General features: G+C 38.2%; 1 protein-coding gene across 1 annotated transcript; it reads left to right on the top strand.

The window, feature by feature from the left end:
* The first annotated feature begins 19,417 nt into the window (after window positions 1-19,417).
* LOC116262262 (disease resistance protein At4g27190-like) lies at window positions 19,418-20,981 on the top strand. Its single transcript, XM_031641450.1, has 2 exons — window positions 19,418-19,816; window positions 20,907-20,981. The coding sequence occupies exons 1-2, from the start codon at window positions 19,418-19,420 to the stop codon at window positions 20,979-20,981; spliced, it is 474 nt and encodes a 157-aa protein (XP_031497310.1).
* Window positions 20,982-22,998: the final 2,017 nt, after the last annotated feature.

Raw genomic sequence — 22,998 nt, 5'->3', positions numbered from 1 at the left:
ACCACATACCATTTTCTGTACTTTCTCTTCTTCTTTTATACGAATGCTTCTTATGTGGTTCTTTCATGTCTCTCATCTTCAAAACTTATTCACTATCAACTCTCTATCTTTCATTTTGTTTTTTTTCCTTTAGGTTGTGTTTGATCCGAGGTTGCATGAAAAGACGTGTTTTGAGAGATCTTCAAACAAACTGAGGATCTTAATTAATAGCATGAATTTCAAATTCATGCTACATGTTAAAAACCATAAATTTAAGATCGGATTTGGGGTCAGTTGTCTGATCTTAAATCCATGGATTTGAGATATTAGAGTTTTCAGATCACCATGGATCTCAGATCTACAGTAAACCAAACACAACCTTACAATTTCAATTCTGCACTTATGGTCTCAAGAATGCACTCTTCCATGCTTTACTCTTGTTTTTCTTCTTCATTGGTTTTGGGTTTGCACTTATTGCTAGTGCACCTTTTCTTCTTTGCATGTTCCATTCCTTGAACCTAAGTCTTCCCCTCTATGTCGGCAGACTTAAATTTACAGGATGGTGTTGCCTTGCCAAACCAATGTAGAAAAATTAAAGCTGCCCAAGAGGCTCAATCTTGTATGCTACCATATTGTTTCTTTTATCTTTTGTCATCCATTGATGAAGATGGAGATAGATGTGTAGTCTTTACTTACAATTGTCCTCAGAGCAGGGGCTGAAGAAGGTGTGTGCTAAGTGTGGTCTAAACATGATTATACATGCCGTTTCCGAAAGCATCCGTTTTGCCCTTCTAATCCACAAGCGAAGCAACAGAGAGTAAAAGAGGACATGAAGGTAGAGGCACCAGGAATCAACAAATGAATTTGGGTTAAGTGAAGATAAAAGATTCCGAAGCACACGTTCAACCATAGACATTCTTCTAACTCTAATGAATAGAGGACGGCTCCTTATCCCTTATCCGAGGGTTCACATAAATGCTTGTTTCTTTTTACTTTTATTACTGTACATAGTTGGCTTTTGTTCCAAGAGATTGGAAAGATAACCATATTTGGTTGGTAACTAATATTATGTTTTGTAAGTAGGTTAACCATCATGATTCATGACTACTTTCTTTTTATATCTCTAAACTACAACCACTGTCATAGTGGCCTCCATTAAAATTAACATCAACATTGCTGACAGATGCATTTTTGTGAACCATGCACGACAGTTCAGTTTGCAGGTTTCCATTATCAACAACATTAATGCAAAAATAATTGATCGTTTTCTGGTCAATCCATGATATATTTCATGGTCTCCCACATTGCATCACTAAAATTTTTACAAACCAATAGCATTCAAAAAGTTAAATGATGAGTTTTAGCCGAAGTAACTTATTAGTCATAAGCCAAAAATTAAGAAGGCTCATCAAAGTACTTTTTCGTCTTAAGATTAAAAAAATCAAATGGAGATCAAGAGGAGAAGGTTCATACTTGCCTCTATACGTCCACAATGGTGGCTCGTCTGAGCACCCCATCCACCCCTTGCAGCTTCACACAACATCTTGTAGAATTTGTTGGAGAATCTGTGTAGAGTGCTTGAAAGTTGAATCTGTTGGAGATGACAGAAAACTTACGTGAGCTTCATGTTGGCAAGATCAGGAACCGACAACATGGCCGGCGATGAAGAAACAATGTGTGCTACAATCTCTGCAACGACTTCTCAAGGAAGAACATCAAGAGTCACTGGTCTCTTCATGGCAGCCTTATTCATGATCTTGCCCATGGTGCTCCTCCTCCCCTCTCTGACTTAATTCCTCAAATTCGTAAGAACCAGTTGCCATGGGAGGTGGTGGTTTCATTCCTTGCCATGGGAGGAGCATGGAGCTTCTGGGAGCCATTCTTCCTCTTGACGTATTCATCGTAAATGTCTGGCATTGGGCTTGAGGTGCCCAAAAATTTAGACTCCCCAACAAGGACGATGATGATGACATTGGACACAACAAACTGGAATTTTGGGCAAAGGATGTAACCCATCAGGTTGGGAAGGGAGATGCACAGGAGAGGCTTGATGAAGAAGCAGAGGGGAGAAAGCCAGAGAGGGCTTCATAAAAATAAGCCTACCATGAATGCTGTCACTGCGTAGAAGGCGAGCTTGTGGAGATAATTGGTCTTCATGTACTTGACCATGGCTCTGAATTTCTCAACTTTTACGGGGTTCCATAGCTCAAGAGATGTGCAGTAAAAGAGAAAGAGAGAGAGAATGAAAGAAAGAGAGCTCACAATCCGGATAAAATTTTGGGAGTGGGATTCAAGTTCATTGAATAGGAGAGAAAATAGAGAGAGCAGAGGAGGAATTCCATATGAGAAACTAAATCAGGTGGGGGAGTTTATATAGCATTGAGGAAGATGGTGGTAGTGGTTTTGCTTCAACTATGCTGCCTTTTAGAGAGAGAGAGAGAGAGAGAGAGAGAGAGAGATAGAGAGAGAGAGACCTCTGGAGAACTCAAGGAATCATATCGAATGATTATCTACTTGATGGTCATAGAGAAAGAGAGACCTCTGGAGAACTCAAGGAATCATATCGAATGATTATCTACTTGATGGTCATAGTTTGCTACGAGGCAGCACAAATTAATTTAGTCGCTAATTCATGCTGTAAACAATTTTACAAGCGGATCCATTGTTTGTCTAAACACATCCGAGTTTGATCTTGATCGGATTATGCATGCATACAATCTTTTTTATTTTTCTGCTTGATAAAAATCTAATCAATTTTCACCCAATTCTAATATAAAGTGTAATATTGCCAACTCCAAAGTCAACAATGTATAACTATGCATTAACAAGTCCAAAAGCTTATATAATAAAAAAAAGTCCACGTTTCACTTAAGTCAGCCGTAATTAAATCTAACATCTGTTGCTTATTCTACTTTCTGCACTGTATCATTGATCTCTGAATTTTTTATCAAAATAACGTATGAAAAAGTTAATTACACTGAAGAGAAAAATTAATATTTTCATTTAGTGTCTTCTTTTTTGCCTAGTTTTTTAGATTTTCTAGGCTGGTTAGCAGTAAAGATTCCAATCGAGACCCCTTTAGATGACTAATGAAGTGTTGATAACAAAGATTTTATTAAGTCAAGTATGATAGGTGGTGGAGGTACATGCTCTTCAGGGCTGGGGAAGGGTGGGGGTTTTGGCTTTCTTCTTGGGTGGTAGGCGGTATGATGAAATACTACTACCTGTTTACCTCAAATAACTAAAAGAAAATAGTGTGCCGATCCCAAGTGTCGAATCTAGAAAAGGAATTACATGGAAAAGATCCATGTTTGCATCTCACGATCAGGTCAGTTGGGTGTCAAGGGATTGAACATGATCCAGTTTTGATGAGATCTGTACGTAACTATTAGTAATATACTAATATCCTTCCAGGTATGAATTTCATAGTAATTCATGCAAGATCTGGGTTCTGGTCCAAATTTCCAATATTGATGGGCAACTTTCCAATGAAAAGGGCATCAATAATTTCTCATTTGTGCCGTATGGACCTGGTCCAGATCTGTTACACCCAGTCGCTTTTGAATTTAGATTTGAGTCTTGCGGGGGTAAGTCCAGTCCAACCGGAATTTCCACTCCGAAGAACAGATCAAAATAAAGAAAAAAAACACTTAATTCAATGTGGCTCAAATATGATAGGTGGTGGAGGTACCTTCAGGGACAGGGAAGGGTGGGGGGTTTTGGCTTTCTTCTTGGGTGGTAGGCGGTATGATGAAATACTACTACCTGTTTACCTCAAATAACTAAAAAAAAATAGTGTGCCGATCCCAAGTGTCGAATCTAGAAAATGAATTACATGGAAAAGATCCATGTTTGCATCTCACGATCAGGTCAGTTGGGTGTCAAGGGATTGAACATGAACCAGTTTTGATGAGATCTGTAGGTAACTATTAGTAATATACTAATATCCTTCCAGGTATGAATTTCATAGTAATTCATGCAAGATCTGGGTTCTGATCCAAATTTCCAATATTGATGGACAACTTTCCAATGAAAAGGACATCAATAATTTCTCATTTGTGCCGTATGGACCTGGTCCAGATCTGTTACACCCAGTCGCTTTTGAATTTAGATTTGAGTCTTGCGGGGGTAAGTCCAGTCCAACCGGAATTTCCACTCCGAAGAACAGATCAAAATAAAGAAAAAAAAAACACTTAATTCAATGTGGCTCAAATAGATTCAGCTGAAAGAACCTACCTTTAGTATGATTTTTCTCATCAGAATCATAATTTTTTTAAGCTGTCAAGTTTGATGCATCATGATTTATGTGCCCTTATTGTTTCTCCCTTCATATGCATTTAAATAGCGCCACTCAAAATTTACCTAATCTTTATTAAATACACTTTGCAGATCCACTTGTTAATTTGTTTTGTCCACCGGGTGATTGTTGGAGTCGTGTGTATCAGTCCACACGTATTCATTGAATCAATATAACCACATGTATTCCTTACATTCTTACTGCTGTTTTAAATGTGACTTGACTGGATATGAGCCCTTCGTTCGGTATCCCCTCTTTATCTCTTTCCTGGACCGGATTTATCTGATAACTAAGCGGGTTGCAAAGTGAAGCCAGTGTCTCTTCTGAATCTAATTTTGAGATCAAAGAATATTGGATTGTAGATTTGAAGAGAGGTAGAAACTTCCCCTTTCCTCTTTCCCCGGAGCTATATGATTGCTTCGACAAACTAAAGTGTAACAGATTTGGCCGTTGCATGCTTTCTGCCCTGTGTCATCTGGTGTCTTTACAGGGTAAATGTTTTTGGTTCGGTTTCTAAAGGAAGCTCGGTAAGGTGAGTAATGTGATGGGGATTTGGCTTAAGAGATCCAGCATGTAGGCGAGTGATCATGGAGTAAGTTTTGATGGCAGGAGGTAGGGGTTTCTCAGATGGGGATAGGGTGTTGGGAGATGGTGGTGATGGGGAAGGTGGTGGTAGTAGTGGGGAAGATGGTAGTGGTGCGGCTGATGGGCTAATTTGGGGAAATAGATGTAGTTACAAGGGATGGTGTTACTGGTGACATGGCCAATGTAGGAAAAGAATTTCCATTGGTGGAGAGATTGAAGATGATGGACTTATAAGGGAAAACATTTTCATCAAAAATGACATTTTGGCAAATGTAGAGTCTTGAATTTGATGGATTTAACAAAGATAGCCTTTGTGTTTTGTGCTATAGACAAGAAATATGCATTTGGTACTTCGGTATTGCAGTTTATGAGCATTGTAGGGGCAAAGATGAGGATAGCAAGCAGAATGAAAAGTTTTAAGAAAGGTATAGTCCAGGTTTTGGTTAAAAAGAAGCTGAAATGGACTTTTCATGTTTGTAACCGGTGATGGTAGACGATTAATAAGAAATGCTGTTGTAAGGAAGGCAAAATCTCAATACTTGAGAGGAAGGTTAGCATGAGCAAGTAAGGTGAGTCCAGTCTCTACTATGTGATGATGTTTTTGCTCTATTATCCCATTTTGCTGATATATGTGAGGACATGAAATGTGATGATCAATCCCACATGATTTTGAGTAAGTGGATAAAGATCTAAATTCTCCTTCCCAATCACTTGGAAAGGCTTTTTATAGTCTGGCTAAATTGTCTCTCTACAAGTTTTTGGAAGTCTTTAACAAGTGAACCTTGAATATCCATCCACAAAATTAATATAGAAATAATATCCTTGCATGGAAGCAATAGGCACAGACCCCCAAACATCAATATATATTAGTTCTAATGGTCCATTTATTTCATGAATAGAACTAGAAAAGGGCAAAGTATGACTCTTCCCCATTTGGCATGCTTCACACAAAGAGTCAAATTTATTGAAAATAGAAGGAAGCCCATATTCATAAAGAATATATTGCATGATTTTCATAGAGGGATGCGCAAGTCGCTCAAGCCATTTCTGCCGAGTAGTTTGTTCACCAAGTAATGCTGCTGGTTCACGCCCAATAGCTCCTAAGTTCAGCTTGTAGAGTCCTCGCTCATTGTTTCCCTTGAGAAGAAGATGCCCTGTCTTGGCATCCTTCAGATAAGAAAATTGTGGGTGAAATTCAAGTAACACGTCCTTGTCTTTTGTAAACTTGTATACTGAAATCAGATTTTTGGTGAAAGACGACATATGCAAAATATCTTTCATTATGAACTTGGAATCAATATGAGAGAAAACAGAGGTTCCAATGTGTTTAATGTTCAAACCTTGTCCATTACCAATGCGAAATTGATCCCCTCTATTGTAGTTGGATTGGATTGTCAAGTTGTTGAAATCTAATATGTCATGGTGTGTGGCTCTGGAGTTGCGGTACCATCCTCCATGATCAAATGAACCATATAAGTCAGCGGCATGTGCTTCCATAGATGAAGCTTCATCAATTTTCTGAAGTTTGTATGTTTTGCACTTCAATGTACCATGACCAGATTGATGACACACTTGACTAACTGTGTGATAGTTTGCTGCAATATGTCCATTATTTCCACAAGCAAAGCAAGATCCAGTTTGATTTGTGAGAGATTGATCTTGATTTTTAGTGTGACCTCTTTTATTTTTAACGCAATTTCCACCAAAATTTTGATTTTTCATAGTAAAATTCACCGATGAATTTCCTATAGAGAAATTATCAACTTCATCCAATTGCGACTCATGAATAAGTAACATTGCAAGCAAATCTTCCAAAGTAATAGGGTCGACCCTAGTCTTTAATGCAGTCCTAAGACACCTATATTCTCCAGGTGGTACACCAGCCATAATACAAATGACCAGATCATCATCATCCATTGGTTTTGATGCCAGTGCTAATTGGTGAGAAATACCTTTTGCTCTACAAAAGTATTCTGAACTAGTTTTTGTGCCTTCTCTTAAATTTTAGAGTTGGCTTTTCAACTGCTGAGTTTTAGCTCTTGATGGAGCAGCATACATTTGCCTGAGAGCATTCCATAATTCAAGGGAAGAATAGAGTCCCACAGGTTGACTGTGAACTAGATCAGTGAAGAGAGAATACAACTTAATAAAAGCCGATAAAATCTATATCATTCATCATATTTTGAATTGTGTCACTTTAAGCCATTACTGTCATCTATCCATTCAGATGGGCATGGTTGTTTACCATCTATGAAACACATAAAACTATAATTCTTAAAGAGAGGCATGAACTGTGATTCCCAAATCAAATAATTATATGATGCAAGCTTAATGGAAAGGAGATACTGCATATTTGTAGGTGTAGGAAGCACAGGAAAGATCTAACCTATATTTTGTGATGTGTTTGGTGTAGAACACTCTGGTGTATGGCTGCTATTGTAATCTGCCATTTCTAAAGGGTGGGAAGAAATTTACGTCTTAGAAACTTTGGCTTTGATACTGTAAAAGAGAAAGCACAAGAAAACTCAAACAATGTGGTTTGACTTTGTTTTGAGTCTACATCCACGAGCAACTAGTTTCTCTCTCAGAGCTCAATCGTTTGTGTGAGAGGTTCTATTGATTTTTAAAGGCTTACACCATTTGGAAGGTTTAGCCGTTTTCTCAAACTGTCAATCTCTTGACAATTTTCTTGGTTACACATTTGATCTCCTTTCTTAATTTTCTGATCAACCATATCGGTAATGGTTTTGGCCACCGCAGCTGCCTTATGTTGATCCTTACCCATAGCAGCTACCTTGTGGTGATTATTATCTTCAATAGCCTGCAGGATTGATCCCCACCTGCCATCTTCTGTTAGAGTTGATAACCATCGAGCATCATCCTTTTGGTTTCGAGGAGAGGGAGTGTCATTCATCAATAGAGTTGTTGTCTGTAGAAGCTATTGTACATTGGAGCCATCTTCACTGGTTATGTAATTTGAGTTAGAAAGAGAGGTAAGAAGGAAGGCGTACAATCCTCAACTGTACATTAACGGCTACAAGAAATGTATATATGGTAACAAAATCTAACACCAACAAGGTAAGATATTGTTGACAAATTTATTTGCATTATGTTGTAAGGTCGACTTCCCATCGCTATCATTTCTCAGCTCAAAAGTTGACTATTTTATTTCTGTTAGATAGATGGCTTTTGCTGAACCAATGCAAATGAAAGCTAGCACCAAATTGTGCCTGCTTTACAAGCAGTGCCATTTTTTTAAAAATATAAATATACTAATAGAGTGAGAATATTCACTGTTATAGATCTTTTCCCATGCCATAGTCATTAACAGTAGTGCAGATCCATACCGGTGATATTGTCACGGCTAGAATATCTCATAACAGAAATTTCAATTCACCGCCGATATAGCAATAATCGTAGCGGTAAAAAAAAGCATCCTAAAGACCTGAGTCACCAGACCTGTACATGTGGCTATAGTGGAGAAAGCTTGTATGACACTACAAGAGTCCTGTTGATGGGGCTTTGCTACTTCAGTGGGTACATGGGTACATGGTGACGTGGGTACCAGACTACGAGTATGGCCATTTTAGAAAATTTAGATATAGGGGTAAAGTAGCAGGTACATGGGTATGGGTATGGTGATTTTAGAAAATTTGAAATGATGGGAGTGTGTATATGAATATATGCATTATATATATATATATATATATATATCCACACGAATAATCAAGAATTAAAGAAAAATAATAAGAGAATATGGAATCTTGGTGGAAGGAAAATAAAAAAGAAGGGAAAAGACAAAATTTAAAAAATTAAATTTGAAAATAAATTTTTAAGTCCTAGGATACAGCAATACATAGTTGTACCCATGTTCACTGCACCTATCAGCATGGGTTACACTTACGGTAGTATGAACACAAGATCTGCGTCATGGATTGTTAAAATATGAAATAGGAAAAAGGAAAAATCAAGAATGTACGTGGTTCGGCATTTTGATGCCTACATCCATGGGAAGGGGAGCTCTCACTTTATTCATTCTCTGATAATTTGAGAGAAGATGAACTTTCAATATATAGAATACAACCAGACCGATTTAGTCAAGAGAATCACAGAGGATTCTCGTGTTAAACAAGTAACAGAATATGATGGATAAGGGAACAATGAGATAAGGAAACCATGAGAAAATCTTGAATAGGCAGCTGTAGATAATCCATCCCTATAATTTTGCTAACATGGATAACATCTATCCTTGACTGTCGGTCACCAAATGTATTCTTAGTTCCAACTTGTAGATAGAAGAGCAGCTCAATTCCAATGAGAGCATGCATGTGAGGTTTCACTCAACTAATCCAAACAAAAATGCAAAGGCCGCACAACTACGAAATTGGTAGTCTTAAAATTATGGTCAACGTGCAAATATGACGTATTATTACATACTTTAAAAACCCTGCAGAACTGCCAAGCGAGGTCATCTCTTTCCACAATTTCTATAGACCAAAAGGAGGACGAATAAGTAGTAGATGAACATAAAATGCGAATCATCCATCCATATCAATACCGACCAGCACCTTGTGATTATAAAGATACGGGCAAGGACAAAAAAAGAATGAGGAACACAACCATTCTTTGAGCAACCATGTTTGGACCTCATGCACAAGAAACTATATTGAGTTTGATTCTTTAATGGAAAAAATGAACTGTGCATGTTATCTTCTGAAAGTTAACAATTGGTCATATAACGCATCATACTTCTTTGTACGTAAACTAGATTTTACAAATCAAAATAGTTCAGGCTATACGTCGATTTGTTGTTTTAGAGATTAAATCTTATTTACCTGTATTAGAAATATGACTTCTGTCTTGTTTGAGGATTTTTAAGAATAAGATCAGCAATAATATATTTAGTTAGGTAAGAGAACACAAGAAAACATGTCTGCCTGTGCGTGCATTCTTAATAGGTGACCGGTTGATTCATTGACCAAGTTAGCATTTTGTACAACACAACACATGAGGATGTCAATATATCCGATTTGAATCGGATATCCGACCGATCCGATTCAAAAACATTGATTATGGAAAAAAGTTTAATATCCCATTAAGATATCGGATCGGATTCAGACTTAATAAATGACATCCAATTGGTTTCGGATATACATAAATAACTGATCAGATTCGCATACAGATTTGGATTGGATTCATTTTTTAACAAATATCCAGTATTTAATGCTATCAAATTTTGAGATTTGGCAAAATCCGGTTTAAAATTCGGATTCGGATCAGATTTGGATTGAAAAATTGGATTTCAGATTCAGATTTAGATATGACTTTTCTTTATTCGAATTCGAATCAGAACATATCAATATATGAAAAAGTGGATATGATTACCGATATATCTCATTCGTTGACATCCCTAACAAGAATATTAACCATAGTTTTGGTGGAATGTAGCCTTTGGTTTTAGGCTGCTAGTCGGTGACCTAGCCTCTCAAACCAAACCAAAAAAAAAAAAAAAAAGAAAGTCAATTAAGCGCCGGTCCCATCCTCTAGAGAGTTCCTTGTCAGTGTTGTCATAAAGAGAAAAAAAAAAACGGTGTGGTTAGGGTAGACCACTTAAATTGCAAATCTAGTTATGATTTATGATTAAAATCAACCAGCCAATGCTCACATGAGTTTTTTTTTTTTTTTTCAAATTTTGTGAATCAAAAAGCCGTCACAGCATTCTGTGACTGTAATATATTGATCACCATTTTTATCTGCAGAATTCAACATTGGCAACAGTTTTTAACATCACGAAATATAAAAATATAAAAATAACTCAACTGACAATAGATGTTGGCGGACTGATTTCAATTTCACTATGTAATGTGTATATGGTATTTTGTCTGAGTTGAAGGATGTCGCCTTTACCCCTTTTCCGTTTAAAGGACCATTCCATGATTTTACCTCTCTCATTTACGGCGATTCATGGTACCTACGAATTAAATTTGTTTTGTATTATTACAAAACAGATTATCACATATATTAAACGTATCCTCTGTTCGTGTGTTTCTATGTACATTATTATTCAAAATGAACTGTCACTTCCACAATATCCTAAAATAACATCAAATGGCATCTTTTATGGATACAATTATCTTCCAAAATCTCACATTTTCCCAGAAATAATACAGCAATAGAGGCAATACATCTTAAAAAAGAAAGACATCTTCCCCCTTGGGTGCAGTGAACGAGATTGCAAGGATATATAGAGGCTCGCGTAATAGCTTTGACCATTCCAGAACATAGGGGGAGAGAGAGAGATAGAGAGAGAGAGAGAGAGAGAGAGAGAGAGAGAGAGAGAGAGAGCTCATACCGTTTTCTGTACTTTCTCTTCTTCTTTTATAAGAATGCTTCTTCTGTGGTTCTTTCATGCCTCTCATCTTCAAAACTTATTCACTATCAACTCTCTATCTTTCATAATGTTTTTTTCCTTTTGGTTGTATCTTATCCCAGGTTGCATTAAAAGACGTGTTTTGAGAGATCTTCAGTTTAAACAAACTAAAGATCTTAATTAATAGCATGAATTTCAAATTCATGCTAAATGTTAAAAACCATGAATTTAAGATCGGATTTGGGGGTGGTGTCCGATCTTAAATCCATGGATTTTAGATATTAGAGTTTTCAGATCACTATGGATCTCAGATCTACGGTGAACCAAAAACAACCTTACACTTTCAATTCTGCACTTATGGTCTCAAGAATGCACTTTCCCATTCTTTAGTCTTGTTTTCTTTCTTCATTGGTTTCGGGTTTGCACTTATTGTCTTAAGAATGCAGTTGCATTGCTATTGCACCATTTCTTCTTTGCAAGTTCCATTCCTTGAACCTATGTCTTCCCCTCTATGTGGGAAGACTAAAATTTACATGATGGTGTTGCCTTGGCAAAGCAATATGGTAAAATTAAAGATGACCCAAAGGTCCAATCTTGTGTACTACCATATTGTTTCTTTTTTCTTTTGTCATCCATTGACAAGGATGGAGATAGATGTGTAGTCTTTACATACAATTGTCCTCAAAGCAGGGGCTGAAGCTGGTGTGTGCTAATTGTGGTCTAAACATGATTATATATGTCATTTCCGAATGCATCCGGCTCGCCCTTCTAATCCACAAGCGAAGCACCAGAGAGTAAAAGAGGACATGAAAGTAAAGGCACCAGGAATCAACGAATGAATTTGGGTTAAGTGAAGAAAAAAGATTACGAAGCACGCATTCAACCATGGACATTCTTCTAACTCTAATGAATAGAGGACGACTCCTTATCCCTTCCTTTCTGAATTACGTAGTGGACATCACAGCATGCATAGACATTCCACCTACCGACCATTGTGATAGTGTGCGCCTCTAGTTTGCTGAATAAACCTCGGACTAATTTCCTGCAACAGAAGTCTTCCGATGGTTCACATAAATGCTTGTTTCTTTTTAGTTTTATTACTATAGTTTGCTTTTGTTCCAAGAGATTGGAAAGATAATCATAACTGGTTGGTAACTACTATTATGTTTTGCAAGTAGGTTAACCATCATGATTCATGACTACTTTCTTTCTATATCTCTCTACTACAACCACTGTCATAGTGGCCACCATCAAAATTAACATCAACATTGCTGACAGATGCATTTTGGTGAACCATGCATGATGGTTCAGTTTGCAGGTTTTCATTATCAACGACATTAATGCAAAAATAATTGATCGTTTTCTGGTCAATCCTTGATATATTTCATGGTCTCCCACTTTGCATCACTAAAATTCTTACAAACCAATAGCTTTCAAAAAGTTAAATGACGAGTTTTAGCCGAAGTAACTTATTAGTCATAAGCAACAAATTAAGAAGGCTCATCAACGTACTTTTTCATCTTAAGATTAAGAAATCAAATGGAGATCAAGAGGAGAAGGTTAATACTTGTCTCTGTTTTCAGTTGCTGCCAAATCTTAGAAAAAAAACCACAAATCATCCACAATGGTGGCTCGTCTGAGCACCCATCTATCCCTTGCAGCTTCATGCAGCATCTTGCACCTGCCACTCCATTTGAATCAAACCCTTTAAAGAATGCATGTAGAGTGCTTAAAAGTTGAATATGTTGGAGATGATAGAAAATTTAAGTGAGCTTCATGTTGGCAAGATCAGGAAACGACAACATGGCTGGCGATGAAGAAACAACGCATCCTACGATCTGTACAATGACTTCTGCAGGAAGAACATCAACAGTCACTGGTCTCTTCATGGCAACCTTCTTCATGATCTTGCCCATGGTGGTCTTCCTCCCATCTCCTACTAAATTCCTCAAATTCTTAAGAACCAATTGCTGCCAAATTTTTGGGCTCCTCACTGACTTGTCATCGTAGAAGTGGGAGGTGATGGTTTCCTTCCTTGCCATGGGAGGAGCATGGAGCTTCTGGGAGCCATTCTTCCTCCTGACATATTCATCGTAAATGTCCGCCGTTGGGCTCGAGGTGCCCAAAAATTTGGACGCCTGAACTCGGACGATGACGATGACATTGGAGACAACAAACAGGAATTTTGGGCAAAGGATGTCACCCATCATGTTGGGAAGGGAGACACACAGGAGAGACTTGATGAATAATCAGAGGGGAGAAAGCCAGAGAGGGCTTGATAAAAATAAGCCCACCATGATTGGTGTCACTGCATAGAAAGCGAGCTTGTGGAGATAATTGGTCTTCTTGTACTTGACCATGGCCCTGAATTTCTCAACTTTTGCGGGTTCCATAGCTCAAGAGATGTGCAGTAAAAGAGAAAGAGAGGGAGAATGAAAGAAAGAGAGCTCACAATCCCGATAAAATTTTGGGAGCGGGATTCAAGTTCATTGAATAGGAGAGAAGATAGAGAGAGAGAGCAGAGGAGGAATTTCATATGAGAAATCTCTCTCTCTCTCTCTCTCTCTAAAAGGCAGCATAGTTGAAGCAAAACCACTACCACCATCTTCCTCAATGCTATATAAACTCCCCCACCTGATTTATTTTCTCATATGGAATTCCTCCTCTGCTCTCCCTCTATCTTCTCTCCTATTCAATGAACTTGAATCCCGCTCCCAAAATTTTATCCGGATTGTGAGCTCTCTTTTTTTCATTCTCCCTCTCTTTCTCTTTTACTGCTATGGAACCCGCAAAAGTTGAGAAATTCTGGGCCATGGTCAAGTACAAGAAGACCAATTATCTCCACAAGCTCACCTTCTATGCAGTGACACCAATCATGGTGGGCTTCAAGCCCTCTATGGCTTTCTCCCCTCTGATTCTTCATCAAGTCTCTTCTGTGTGTCTCCCTTCCCAACATGATGGGTGACATCCTTTGCCCAAATTCCTGTTTGTTGTCTCCAATGTCATCGTCATCGTCCGTGTTGAGGCGTCCAAATTTTTGGGCACCTCGAGCCCAACACCGCACATTTACAACGAATACGTCAAGAGGAAGAATGGCTCCCAGAAGCTCCATACTCCTCCCATGGCAAGGAAGAAATCACCACCACGCACTTCTACGAAGACAAGTCTGTGAGGAGCGAGGAAGTCAGGAAGGAAGGAGATTGGGAAGTGAGTAAAGATGAAGATGATGAGGAGGAGTTGCAGACTGAGAAGGGTGTCGAAGAAGAGGAGCTAGACAAGCAACTGATGGATCCATCTGGAATCCTAAAAGTTAGTTTTCTCAAGAACATATGAAGATCGATCACGATTGGATTCTTAACCAAGTCCACAATTATCCGACTGTCTGGACTCAGATATATCGAAAAAGTAATATTTGATCTTTCTACGAGTCAATAAGCATTCAACGCAATTGTATAGCTTACAATATCTCCATCAAGTTAAATGGGTTTGGCTCATCAGATATCTTATGCATGTCATGATGGTGGACCTGCCTATTTATGCACACCTTCACAATACTTCCAAACCGAAGAAACTACCTCTTCATAAATATAAAAGAGAGAGAAAGAGAGGAACTGGTTCTTAGGAATTTTAGGAATTTAGTAGGAGAGGGGAGAAGTATCGCTTGTTGTGCCTTCGGTGTCCTCAACAATTAGCACTCTCAGCTCTCCTAACTGAGTTATAAAATCTGGCCGGCAGATTTCAGCTTTAATATATGTATATGTATGTTAAAACCTGAAAATACGACCAATATTTCATACTTTGGTAGCTAGACTCAAGCCTCTCAACAAGCCCCCAGCCACTGCACCAAGCATGCATCTTAGTGAAAAGGTGGGACCCAACCGTCTCTCTCCCCACCACTTTTTCTCAGCTGTGCTAGTGTTCCTTGTAGCGGGGCTTCTTTGGTGGGTCCCTAAGTACAACTGGAAGAAAAGAAAAAGAAGAATCCTGCTGTGCTGCACGAGAGCAATGCAAGCACATGGAAAAATTGCTTTGCAGAACCTCTGGAGAACTCAAGAAATTGTGCCGAATGATTATCTACTTGACGGTCATAGTTAGCTATGAGGCTGCACAAATTAATTTAGTCGCAAATTCATGTTGTAAACAATTTTACAAGCGGATCCATTGTTTTTCTAAACACATCCGAGTTTGATCTTGATTGGATTATGCATACATACAATCATATTTATTTTTCTGGTTGACAAAAATCTTATCAATTTTCTCCCAATTCAAATATAATGTGCAATATTGCCAACTCCAAAATCAACAATGTATAACTACGCATTAACAAGTCCAAAAACTTGTATAATAAAAAAAAGTCCAGGTTTCGTTTAAGTCAGCCGTAATTAAATCTAACATCTGTTGCTTATTCTACTTTCTGCACTGTATCATTGGTCTCTGATTTTTTTTTATCAAAATAAAGTATGAAAAAAGTTAATTCCACAAAAATATATATATATTTTCATATAGTGTCTTCTTTTTTGCCTAGTTTTTTAGATTTTCTAGGCTGGTTATCTGTAAAGATTCCAATCGAGACCCCTTTAGATGATTTATGAAGTGTTGATAACAAAGATTTTATTAGGTCAAATATGATAGGTGGTGGAGGTATCTTCAGTCTTCAGGGACGGGGAAGGATGGGGGTTTTGGCTTTCTTCTTGGGTGGTAGGCAGTATGGTGAAGTACTATTCCCTGTTTACCTCAAATAACTAAAAAAAAAAATTGTGTGCCTATCCGAAGTGTCGAATCTAGAAAATGAATTACATGGAAAAGATCCATGTTCGCATCTCACGATCAGGTCAGTTGGGTGTCAAGGCATTGAATATGATCCAGTTTTGATGAGATCTGTAGGTAACTATTAGTAATATACTAATATCCTTCCGGGTATGAATTTCGTAGTAATTCATACAAGATCTGGGTTCTGATCCAAATTTCTAAAATTGAGGGGAAACTTTCCAATGAAAAGGACATCAATAATTTCTCATATGTGCCGTATGGACTAGGTCCAGATCTGTTACACCCAGTCGCTCTTGAATTTAGATTTGAGTCTTGCAGCGGCAAGTCCAGTCCAACTGGAATTTCCACTCCGAAGTACAAGGCAAAATAAAGAAAAAAAGAAACACTTGATTCAATGTAGCTCAAATAGATTCAGCTGAAAGAACCTACCTTTAGTATGATTTTTCTCATCAGAAACATAATTTTTTTAAGCCGTCAAGTTTGATGCATCATGATTTATGCGCCCTTATTGTTTCTCCCTTCGTATGCATTTAAATAGTGCCGCTCAAAGCTTACCTAATCTTTATTAAATACACTTTGCAGATCGCATTTATTAATTTGTTTGGTCCACAGGGTGACTGTTGGGGCCATGTGTATCAGTCCACAAGTATTCATTGAATCAATATAACCACTTGTACTCCTTACATTCTTACTGTTGTTTTAAATGCGACTTTATCACCCCCTCGTTCGGTGTCCCCTCTTTATCTCTTTCCTGGACTGGCTTTGTCTGATAACTAAGCGGGTCCGGATGCTGCCTACCCAATTGTTGACCTCAACTACTAATTGGGTATAGATCTGAACCGGACCTGGATTTGAATCCTTTCTAAATGCAATAGTTAGTTTAGTGTTAAAATATTATATACTTTTTATAGCTGATTCATTATTGATGAAGTTAAATCCTGATTTAGGTTCGAATGCATACATACCAGCAGTAGGATGCTTGTCCTGGTCATATGCGCATGTTTGCAAAGTGAAGCCAGTGTCTCATCCGAATCTAATTTTGAGATCAAAGAATATTGGATTGTCGATTTGAAGAGAGGTACAAACTTCCCCTTTCCTCTTTCCCCGGAGGTATATGATTGCTTCGACAAACTAAAGTGTAACACATTTATGTTTGCAGTCTCTAACAGTAGCACTCAGAGGAATCAAACCAACGATTAGACTTTCACTAGTCCGCTAACCAGACCAGCTACACTACAGCTCTTAAAGTAAATAGTTGATGATTGATTTTAAAGGTATATAATTCAACTATTCATTGAAGACGGCATCAGGTCCATCATATGGAACATGAAATGGATTGGATTTGCCCTTAACCTCAATGCCTTTGGGCTGATCACTTGTGAATGATATGAGCATCACATACTCCATATGCCTTTGGGCTGGAAGCAATGCACCCTTACTCCGCTAGTGGAATTTCCTCCCACTCATTGAGACATAGATACATTGGGATTTAGATCTGCAGTATAAAAATAGCAAAATCTTTGTATAGGATTTGATCCGTGACCTGTCCAAGGGGACTGGAATCTTATAAAAATTAACCTGATATGCGTGGTGTTTTTTCTTTACTAGCCTATTTAATTTTAACAGTAAAAGCAGTATTTTCTTGATGATTATAATATCTTCTATGAGCCGGCAATGTTTCTATGAAGATTCTTGTCCAAAAGTTTCATCAAATGTCTGCAAGCATGAAGTTAAAGGTAATTAGGACAGACCAAGAAAAATATGAAGATTAAGAATGAAAAAAATTAAAAATCTTTACTTTTTTTTTGAAAGGGGCACTGTCCCTACACTCAACATGATTATCCATTTGTCTAGCACGTCATATTTTTGTGAAAAAAGATAATGCATGTAAAAGATAATGCATATATGTTTATCTGCTTTAAATCTTGTCACATCCACACCTAAATTGTATTGAGAAGTGCATCGCCTTTTATTGGCATGTCAATGTTTCATTTTTACAGATGCCGTTATTCATCATCTACCAATGTCATCACGTGATCAATTGTGTTTCTGGGATCCAATGTAATGTTAAGCTTGGTGATAGAACACATTTAGTCCTAAAATTAATGTTTTGACCTTTTCATTCAGCCTCCTTTTGTTTGAATTTCTATTTTATGCACCGTTACAAAATAACACTCATTTGCCCGATTGTGGCTCAGAAGAGTCGGTGGAAGTCTGAACATAAGGCGTATTTGAATTACATATTTACTTAGACAAACCTGTCTCCTTGGGATGACCTTTAACACATAGACGTCAACTTTTTACTTAGACAAGTTGTAGAGCTTTTTTTAAAAAAAAAAAATTAGAGGCATTTTAATCTTCTGACTTCTATTCTAATTTCTAACTATTGACAGGAGATCTTTCTAACAGCTGTTATACAGGATGAATGGACCCTTTTAACATCATCACGGATTAGTGGAAGCCTCTTCAATGATGGTGACATGGGCATTACTCTAGGCCATGTCCCAACGCTGGCCAGCTAGAGGATTAACTAAGAGGCATGAGGACGATCATCTGGACTTGTTCAATTCTCTGATATATAAAAGGATGCCTTGCTCTTGTTCACCAGTATCCATCTGAAAATCCCATTACCTGCAATGGCAGCTACCATCTTGCTGGTTTAAGGGCGGACCAAAGAGAAGAATCAGAATGGCCTGCGGCTGCGTCCCCATCCCGGCCGATGCCATCTGTGAGTGCCTTCTTGCATCGCTCAAAAGGACGTACGTCCATGCAAGGAGGCATGCGGGTTACCTAAAGAACCACGAATCGAACTATGAAACTCTGGGAAGGGAAATCAGTGAGCTAAGAAAGATAGAAGTGCTTGTCAATAACTTGGTGAGAGATGAAGATCTTAAAGGTAGAGATATTCGACAAGAGGAAGAAGAGTGGCAGATGAAGACTCAGGAGCTAAAGGATGAAGCAGAGTGCATTTTCAAAGGCTTTCCGAACACCAAAGGGACGTGCACCTGTTGCCGTGAATTGCCCAACTGTTGGTATTGCTACGGCACATATAAAGTAGGCACCATTGGAGGCGGAACAGGTGTCAAGGCCTCGAGAAATCGATTGGTCACAGCCACTCATCCTGGAACCATTGGATGGGCAAGATACTGCTACTCGCTTCGTTAAGGAAATTTTGGACAGCATACAAGACGCCAGGATATCAAGGATCGGCATCCACAGAATGGGGGGAGTTGGCGAGACTAGTATCGTGAAGCATGTGCACAACAAAAGCTAAAGATTTCGACTTTGTCATGTACATCGTAGTAGGAAAATATCCGACTATAAACGCCTGCAACAGAAGATTGCCTGCTACCTAAAGCACTCTTTCTGCAAAAGGAGCAGATCTAAGCGAAGGAGAAAAACTGATTTCAACAAAAATGAAGGGTGGAAAGTACTTGTTGATATTAGATAATGTCTGGCAAGGTTTCGATATACGTGTGTTGGGTGTTCCTGATCCAGCAAATGGAAGCAAAGTTGTGGTCGTAAGTAGAACCCTTGATGCATGCGATCCCATGCAAACTGGCAGAAACGTCAAGGTGGAAGCCATGTGCTGGAAAGATGCAATGTCCCTATTCCTTTATAACAAAGGGAATGTGATCAAACAGCTACCTATAGAAAAAATTGCAATGGAGGTCCTCAGGGAGTGTGCTGGTCTGCCGATAGCGATCACCACAATTGGAGCAGCCCTGAGGAACAATGACGATGCCGGGGTGTGGGGGGATACTTTGAGAGCTCTGAAAAAATGCACGGGCGAGTCCGAAGGTATGGAGAAAAAGGTCTTTGACATTCTAAAGTTAAGTTACGCTTTCTTGGACGGGACAATAGGATGACCACAGGCTAGTTCCATCCAGTTTGTGGAGGGGTCAATTTGTTTGACAAAATTTTAGTTTTTTGCATACATCCTAGATATTGGGGTAGTTTATGTATCTGTTCAAAACTTTAAAACAGGTGTTTGAAACATTAGAAACAGTGTGATATCTGCTGAGGACCCTAACGCTAGGGTAGTTAGGAACGTTCGGCTTAGAATTTAGAATTTAGAGATTTTTACAAAAACCTCTCTTGAAATTATGGTTAAAAAAAAAGGTTTCCTCCCTTGTTGGTTTCCAGGGGTGGGCACCGGGATGGCCCCCCAACGGGTACCCAGTACCTGTCCTAGTCGGGCCCGGGCCTGGACCCGAGCCTGAAGCTTGAGCCCGGGTCGGCCCGACCAGGGCCGATCCAGCCCGATATTATTTGAAAAATAATTTTTTGTTATTTTTTAATATAATAATGTATGTTTTACTATTAAAAATTATTTTATAATTTAGAAAATATTTTTTATTATCAAACAAGTTGGGCAGGGTTGGGCACGGGTTTCAGCTATCGGGCTGGGCCCGGTCCTGATCAGCCAGGTAATATTTTAAAAATATTTCTTTTATTATTTTTTAATTTAAAAAATTGTAGTTTACTATTAAAAATTTATTTTAAAATATTTTTTTGGTATCAAGCCCCAGCCCAGCCCAAGGTTTCGGCTATCGGGCCGGGCCAGGCCCCGGGGCAGCCCGATAATATTTAAAAAATAATTTTTTTATTAATTTTTAATTTGATAATATGTGTTTTACTATTTAAAAAATTAATTTTATAATTTAAAAATATTTTTCTATTATCAAACGGCCCAAGAGATGCCTATTTATGCATACCTTCACAATTCTTCCTAACCGAAAAAACTACAACTTCATAAATATAGAAGAGAGAGAGACAAAGAGAGAAAGAAACTGGTTCTTACGAATTTGAGGAATTTAGTAGGAGATGGGAGGAGCAGCACCATGGGCAGGATCATGAATAAGGGTATCATGAAGAGACCAGTGACTCTTGATGTTCTTTCAGGAGAAGTCATTGCAGATAATCCATGCAAAGTGCTTGAAAGTTGAATATGTTGGAGATGATGGAAAACTTACGTGAGCTTCATGTTGGCAAGTTCAAGAACCGACAACATGGTTGGTGATGAACAAACAACGTGTGTTACGATCTCTGCAAAGACTTCTCCTGAAAGAACATCAAGAGTCACTGGTCTCTTCATGGCATCCTTCTTCATGATCTTGCCCATGGTGTTCCTCCTCCCCTCTCCTACTTAATTACTCAAATTCGTAAGAACCAGTTTCTCTTTCTCTCTCTATACTATATTTATGACGAAACAGTTTCTTTGGTTATGAAGATTGTGAAGGTATGCATAAATAGGCAGATCTCGCCCCATTTGATAATAAAAAAATGATTTTTTATTATAAAATAATTTTTAAAATAGTAAAATACATATTATCAAACTAAAATTTATAAAAAAATTATTTTTTAAATATTATAGAGCTGGCCCGGGCGCAGTCCGATAGCCGAAACCCAAGTGTGTGGTTTTGTATGTTTTTTCCTTTTACTATGTCAAAAAACAAGTAGATTATAGTGTTTCTTTTCTTTCTGAATGCCTGTCTTAGTTTGCTTTAGAAAATGCATGTGCTTGGATAGTGCTTTTGTTGAAGAAATTATCGTAATGTTGCCAGAATTGTAATAATTAGTTCCATGAGCTTCTCCTAAATAAAGTTTTTGTTAATAAATTTATTATAGTTGGAAGTTTGATTAGGCAGGTACTAATGCCAACGAAAACTTTCAAGAAGTAGGTAATGCTATCATATAAAGAAGGCACCTTTGGAGACGGAACAAGTGTCAAGGCCTCGAGAAATCAATTGGAGACAGCCACTCATCCTGGAACCATTGGATGGGCAAGATACTACTACTCGCTTCGTTAAGGAAATTTTGGACAGCATACAAGATGTCGGGATATCAAGGATCGGCATCCATAGAATGGGGGGAGTCGGCGAGACTAGTATCGTGAAGCATGTGGACAACAAAAGCTAAAGAGTTTGACTTCATCATGTACATCGTAGTAGGCAAAGATCCGACTACAAACGCCGGCAACAGAAGATTGCCTGCTACCTAAAGCACTCTTTCCACCAAAGGAGCCGATCTAAGCGAAGGAGAAAAACTGATTTCAACAAAAATGAAGGGCGGAAAGTACTTGTTGGTATTAGACGTTGTCTGGCAAGGCATCGATATACGTGTGTTGGTTGTTCCTCATCCAGCAAATGGAATCAAAGTGGTGGCCGTAAGTAGAACCCTTGATGCATGCGATGCCATGCAAACTAGCAGAAACATCAAGACGGAAGCCATGTGCTGGAAAGATGCAATTGAAGGAAGTCTTTCTAACTCCCACACACAAAAAAAAAAACTAAAGAAGGGCACGTTAAGGTAAAGTTGAACAAAAGAAACTCAATACTATTTTTCTTTTTCTCACACTTTGGATTACACGCATGTACTAGTATTTAAAGAACAAAAGAAAAAACTACCCACTAATGCCACTTGCCAAAAGCAGCCTCATTTTGTGGACACAACCACTAATTCTTATTTTTATGGCTAAAGAAAAGAAACTAAAAAAAAACCACCACATGTTTACACATTCTCCACTTCCACATATTGCTCACACGTTCACATTAACTAACATTTCTCCCCCTTAATGTGAAAACTCTTGTACTCCAATCGCTTCTCGAAAATTGAAAAACGTTGATGGTGGTAGTGCTGTTGTAAAACCATCCACAACTTGCTCTTTTGTGAAACATTGCTTCAACTCAATTTCTTCTTTCTAAATCACGTCTCTAATAAAGTGATAACGTAACTCTATATGTTTAGTCCTTCCGTGAAATGACAGATTTTTTGCCATGGAAATAGTAGATTTGTTATCACAGTATAACTGAGTTGGATTCTCTTGCTTCAATTGAAGATCTTCTAAAGTACGTCTCATCCATATCGCTTGACATGCAGCAGCAGTAGCAGCAATATACTCAGCTTCCGAAGAGGATAAGGCTGTTGAACTTTGTTTCTTTGAGCACCATGACACAGCACTTGAACCAAATCCAAATACAAAACCACTTGTACT

The sequence above is a fragment of the Nymphaea colorata genome, chromosome 1 (assembly GCF_008831285.2).
Source record: "Nymphaea colorata isolate Beijing-Zhang1983 chromosome 1, ASM883128v2, whole genome shotgun sequence".
NCBI lineage: Eukaryota > Viridiplantae > Streptophyta > Magnoliopsida > Nymphaeales > Nymphaeaceae > Nymphaea > Nymphaea colorata.
This window is presented reverse-complemented; position numbering and strand designations above follow the sequence as displayed.